This window comes from Scomber japonicus, chromosome 17, assembly GCF_027409825.1.
Source record: "Scomber japonicus isolate fScoJap1 chromosome 17, fScoJap1.pri, whole genome shotgun sequence".
In the NCBI taxonomy this organism is placed as follows: Eukaryota; Metazoa; Chordata; class Actinopteri; order Scombriformes; family Scombridae; genus Scomber; species Scomber japonicus.
The window spans coordinates 1,188,507-1,194,194 of record NC_070594.1 but is presented as its reverse complement, the minus strand read 5'-3'; the positions used below and the strand labels follow the sequence as shown (position 1 = coordinate 1,194,194).

Genomic DNA, 5,688 nt, shown 5'->3' with positions numbered 1-5,688 from the left:
ATTTATGCCGTGAGAACTGTTACAAATACAAACATACAAATATATCAGCTCACAACAAAGATTGTACATGAAGGTTAGAGATGCTTCATTAGGTCAGAGTTGCTTGTAACGGACGCTCTGATACATAATCTACATTTCACATGTATGTTCCTGCCTTTTACCTCAAGGAGATTAAAGTAGTGTCTCTACTTCCTGTTTAAAAACGCAACCTTTTCCTCCAAACTCGCCACTGCTGCAGCTTCTGCTAGTGTGTGTGTGACCCTGTGTGTGACCCTGTGTGTGTGACCCTGTGTGTGTGACCCTGTGTGTGACCCTGTGTGTGTGTGTGTGCCTGTGTGTGTGTCCCTGCTGTGTGTGTGTGTGTGTGTGTGTGTGTGTGTGTGTGTGTGTGTGTGTGACCCTGCTGTGTGCCTGTGTGTGTGTGTGTGTGTGTGTGTGTGTGTGTGTGTAAACACTGCCTCTGATTGGCTTACTATGAAATCTTACTCTGCCTTAACCAGAACTGTTGTCCCGCCCCTCCCGTCTTTTGTGGCTGAGAGCAAACTTGGATGAGAGCAGGTTCACGGAGTAGATTAGCTTCAGTTTGTAACGCGCCTCATTTCATTAAGTAACGTAACGGCGTTGTAACCATGGAAATAGTAATTAGTTACATTACCCGTTACTGAAAAAAGTAACGCCGTTAGTAACGCTGTTTATTTAAACGCTGTTATTCCCATCACTGCTGATTGATTATTGCTGATTGTGTCCACCAGGGGGCGGTGAGGTGTTTCACGTCTTCTCCAGGATCGTAGACGGAGGAAGTTTCTCCGTCTTTAAAGGAGCGATGAAGGACGATGACGTCATCATCAAGGTACTAACGTTTCATCCTTTCATTCTGAGGATGAACAGATATAAAATTAAGAGCTACGACCGAAAGAAAGAAAAAGAAGGAAAGAAAGATAAAGGACTAGGAATGTGTCTTTTTCTGTCCTTCTTTCTTCCTTCCTTCCTTTCATCCTTCCTTCCTTCCTTTCTTTCATCCTTCCTTCCTTCTTTCTCTCCCCCTATAATTCTTCACGGCTGTCATTCAAACATGTGACTGGTTTCATCTCCGTGGCGACAGCAGCTGAGGCTCATGGGTAATGTAGTGTTAGAGGAGGGGCAGGTGTGTGTGTGTGTGTGTGCGTGTGCGTGCTGGTCTCCATGGTAACAGGCGTGTCTGCAGGTGGACAGCTGCTGCGTCCTGTGGGATTTGCACGTGTTCCAGCGTCTGAAGCAGAACTCGTCCTCCGGCGCCGGACTTCCTGTGATCAGCTGTTTCCTGTTTGAGGACGGCTGCGTCACCGTCTACAGCTCACCGGCCGAACACATGCTGGCGGTGAGTCACAGTCTGCTGCCCCCTGCTGGCACTCAGGGGGATGTACTCATGACCTGTGTGTGTGTGTGTGTGTGTGTGTGTGTGTGTGTGTGTGTCTGTGTCTTTGTGTGTGTGTGTATCTCTCTGTGTGTGTGTGTGTGTCTGTGTGTCTCTGTGTGTGTGTGTCTCTCTGTGTGTGTGTGTGTGTGTGTGTGTGTGTGTGTGTGTAATGATTCCTCCTGTTCATACTGTGTGTGTGTGTGTGTCTCTGTCTGTCTGTGTGTCTGTGTGTGTATGTCTCTGTGTGTGTGTGTCTGTGTGTGCGTGTATGTCTCTGTGTGTGTGTATGTCTCTGTGTGTGTGTGTGTGTGTGTGTGTGTGTGTGTGTGATGATTCCTCCTGTTCATACTGTGTGTGTGTGTGTGTGTGTGTCTGTGTGTGTGTGTTTCAGGAGCTAACGGAGTGTGTTCCCAGTGAAGTTGGTTATAAAACAGTCGGTCTGCTGCAGCTGGTGTCAGAGCTGCATTCCTGCAGGCTGCTGCATGCGGCGCTGCAGCCTCAGCTCCTCATCTGCTGCCACAGGTAGGCGGGGGTGGCGGTGGGGGGAGGGAGGGGAGCGGGGGGGGGGGCGAGGGGAGGCGAGGGGAGGCGGGGGGTCATTGCTGGGTCATTGACAAATAAGTTGACACACTAACAGTCCTTCAGTCTGAACATTAGAGGCTGATGGTTTGAGTCCCGACCGTTTCAACCAGCTGTCTGTTGTTTCAGAGGTCTGCCGAGTCCTGATCGGGTCTTCCCGGTGGACTGGTCCTCCTCGGTGGATCTGGACCTGCAGCAGATCACAGCGGTGCAGCAGCTTCCCTCAGCTCAGACCTACATCAGCCTGGGAGTCCTGGAGCCCAACGCCCCCCCACAGCTGGTACGCCTGTCCCCTGTACACAGACCTCCTGCCTCTGTCTCTGGTCAGCAGGTACTAACCCCCCCCCCCCCCCCGTCTCTTCCTGTCAGGTGGACCTGGTGGGCGTGGCCGAAACGGTTCACCTGCTGCTGACCAACAGCAAGATGATCCCAGTGAAGGACGACGACGGCTGGACGGTAGAACAGTTCAGTGGAGACCAACCCTGGTACTTAATCCTGGTTTATTACACACCTTAAACCTGGTTTATTACACACCTGGTTTAATACACCTTAAACCTGGTTTATTACACACCTTAAACCTGGTTTATTACACACCTTAAACCTGGTTTATTACACCTTAAACTTGGTTTATTACACACCTTAAACTTGGTTTATTACACACCTTAAACTTGGTTTATTACACACCTTAAACCTGGTTTAATACACACCTGGTTTATAACACACTTTAAACCTGGTTTATTACACACCTTAAACCTGGTTTGTTACACACCTTAAACCTGGTTTATTACACACCTTAAACCTGGTTTATTACACACCTGGTTTATTACACACCTTAAACCTGGTTTATTACACACCTTAAACCTGGTTTATTACACACCTGGTTTATTACACACCTTAAACCTGGTTTATTACACACCTGGTTTATTACACACCTTAAACCTGGTTTATTACACACCTTAAACCTGGTTTATTACACACCTGGTTTATTACGCACCTTAAACCTGGTTTATTACACACCTGGTTTATTACACCTTAAACCTGGTTTATTACACACCTGGTTTATTACGCACCTTAAACCTGGTTTATTACACACCTTAAACCTGATTTATCTTCTCTCTGCAGTGACGACACCTCCCGGATGTGGCGGAGGTTTTTCCGGTCGTTGCTGAACGCCGGCGGCCGCTCGTCGCTGTCCGTCCTGTCGGAGCTGACGGAGCTGCTCTCTACGCTTCACCACTAAAACACCGTCTGTTTGTTCTGTTTGTTCTGTGTTCGTTTGTCTCTATATTTGTGTTTTTCTCTCTTACTAAATAAATGAAAAGCTCTTTGTGAATCTCAATGTCCAAGTTCACAGGAAGAGCTCATTATGATGCTGTTAATAAAAAACTAAACTCTTTTTAAGATTTTGTGATGTGTGAGTTTCCTGATCTGTTGAACTCAGTCAGTAATTTAGATCCATCACCAAATTGTTCTTAAATGTTGACGGTGTTAAATTATCGGACTCGTTTCCAGTGAGTGTTGGACTCCGCCAGGGCTGCCCTTTGTCACCGATCCTGTTCATAATCTTTATGGACAGGATTTCTAGGCGCAGCCAGGGTGTGGGGGGTCCAGTTTGGTGACCTCAGGATTATGTCACTGCTTTTTGCGGATGATGTGGTCCTGTTGGCTTCATCAGACCGGGACCTCCAACTCTCACTGGATCGGTTCGCAGCCGAGTGTGAAGCGGCCGGGATGAGAATCAGCACCTCCAAATCAGAGTCCATGGTCCTCAACTAGAAAAGGGTGGAGTGCACTCTTCGGGTTGGGGATGAGATTCTGCCTCAAGTGGAGGAGTTCAAGTACCTCGGGGTCTTGTTCACAGTGAGGGAAGGATGGAGCGTGAGATCGACAGGCGGATCGGTGCGGCGTCTGCAGTAATGCGGACTCTGCACAGATCCGTCGTGGTGGTTCATCTGATTCTGATGCTGCGTTTAAAACTATATTTAACATATTTTTTCTGGATTGGCAGACTGGGGTGGTGGTCCCTCTTTTTAAAAAGGAGGACCGGAGGGTGTGTTCCAACTATAGGGGGATCACACTCAGCCTCCCTGGTAAGGTCTATTCGGGGGTGCTGGAGAGGAGGGTCCGTCAGATAGTCGAACCTCAGATTCAGGAGGAGCAGTGTGGTTTTCGTTCAGGTCGTGGAACTGTGGACCAGCTCTACACCCTCTGCAGGATCCTTGAGGGTGCATGGGAGTTTGCCCAACCAGTCCACATGTGTTTTGTGGACTTGGAGAAGGCATTTGACCGTGTCCCTTGGGGAGTCCTGTGGGGGGTTCTCCGGGAGTATGGGGTATCTGACCACCTGATACGGGCTGTCCGAACGAGATTGCGGGTACAAGTGGCTGAAATGAGCTTCCTCCGTAGGCTGGCTGGGCTCTCCCTTAGAGATAGGGTGAGAAGCTCAGTTATCCGGGAGGAGCTCGGAGTAGACCCGCTGCTCCTCCGCGTTGAGAGGAGCCAGATGAGGAGGCTCGGGCATCTAGTCAGGATGCCTCCCGGACGCCTCCCTGGTGAGGTGTTCAGGGCCCGTCCCACCGGTAGGAGACCCAGGACACGCTGGAGAGACTATGTCTCTCGGCTGGCCTGGGAACGCCTCGGGATCCCCGGGAAGAGCTGGATGAAGTGTCTGAGGAGAGGGAGAGACTAATTATGGGTCAGAATATGAACAGTCTGTAAAGGGTTAAAGTTAAGTGACTCTTCACACTCAGGAAACAGCTGAGTCCAGGATGTTAAAACTCATATTAAAAGATTATCTGTTACCATGGAAACTAAGTGACATGAAACACAACGTACATTGACACGATAAACTTGTTGCATATTAAACCTGGATTATTTAAAGTCCTGAATGTTTGCAGTGAGCTGAAGTCAGTCGGTTTGTTTTGTGAGTCACTCGTCTTTCAGCCTGAGGGGCCGAACGAGGCAAGCTGCAGCCTGCAGAGAGAGGGGAGGGGGGAGGAGAGGGAGAGAGACAGAGAGGGGGGGGGCGGAGAGAGACAGAGAGAGAGGGAATACCTCCTCTTCATCCTCTCTGCTGTATGAACCAGAGCTTCTTCACATTCACTCAGTTTGAACCTTTAACAGCGTGATCACTGAAGCTTCATATAAACTGTTTATACGGACTATTAAAATGATCACAGTCAATAAACCTGAAAACTTCCAAACACAGTAAAGACATTCACACGCTGACAGACTGGTTTATACTTCGGTCTAAGAAGTGACTCAGTGACTCATGTCTAACTGCTAAAAGCTCCTTTTATTAGTTTATCTCTTTATTTTAACAGAAAGAAGCAACAAACTGAACTAAACTCCGCCTTCATACCTGAAACAAGGTGAGACAGGGACGAGCGGGTGGGGGAGGGGCGTGTGTGTGTGTGTGTGTGTGTGTGTGTGTGTGTGTGTGTGTGTGTGTGTGTGTGTGTGTGTGTGTGTGTGTGTGTGTGTGTGTGTGTGTGTGTGTGTGAGAGAGGAGGAGGAGGAGGAGTCAGCAGACAGACAGTGAGTGTCGGAGGAGAACGGCAGCAGGAACCAGACAGAACGATCACACCTGGACACAGCTGGACTCTGCTGGACAGGTGAGTCCCAACTGACAGGAGAACCAGTTCAGTTCTCTACAGAACCAGACTGAGACGGTTCCTCACAGAACCTTCTGTGAGCTGTGAGGAACCGTTCAG

At 49.0% G+C, this 5,688-nt stretch overlaps 1 protein-coding gene across 1 annotated transcript; it reads left to right on the top strand.

Annotated features, from left to right (window-relative positions):
* Positions 1-1,405: 1,405 nt before the first annotated feature.
* bub1ba (BUB1 mitotic checkpoint serine/threonine kinase Ba) lies at positions 1,406-3,356 on the top strand. The gene is made up of 5 exons (XM_053337403.1): positions 1,406-1,414; positions 1,788-1,918; positions 2,105-2,255; positions 2,345-2,460; positions 3,098-3,356. Exons 1-5 carry the CDS (start codon positions 1,406-1,408, stop codon positions 3,213-3,215), a joined length of 525 nt encoding a protein of 174 aa, XP_053193378.1. The 3' UTR covers positions 3,216-3,356.
* Positions 3,357-5,688: the final 2,332 nt, after the last annotated feature.

What these genes read in the sequence shown, in the direction of transcription:
- bub1ba (XM_053337403.1), top strand. An exon ending in CCAACGCCCCCCCACAGCTG is followed by an intron (nt 2,256 to 2,344) that starts GTACGCCTGTCC and finishes TCTTCCTGTCAG; the next exon opens with GTGGACCTGGTGGGCGTGGC. An exon ending in TTCAGTGGAGACCAACCCTG is followed by an intron (nt 2,461 to 3,097) that starts GTACTTAATCCT and finishes TTCTCTCTGCAG; the next exon opens with TGACGACACCTCCCGGATGT.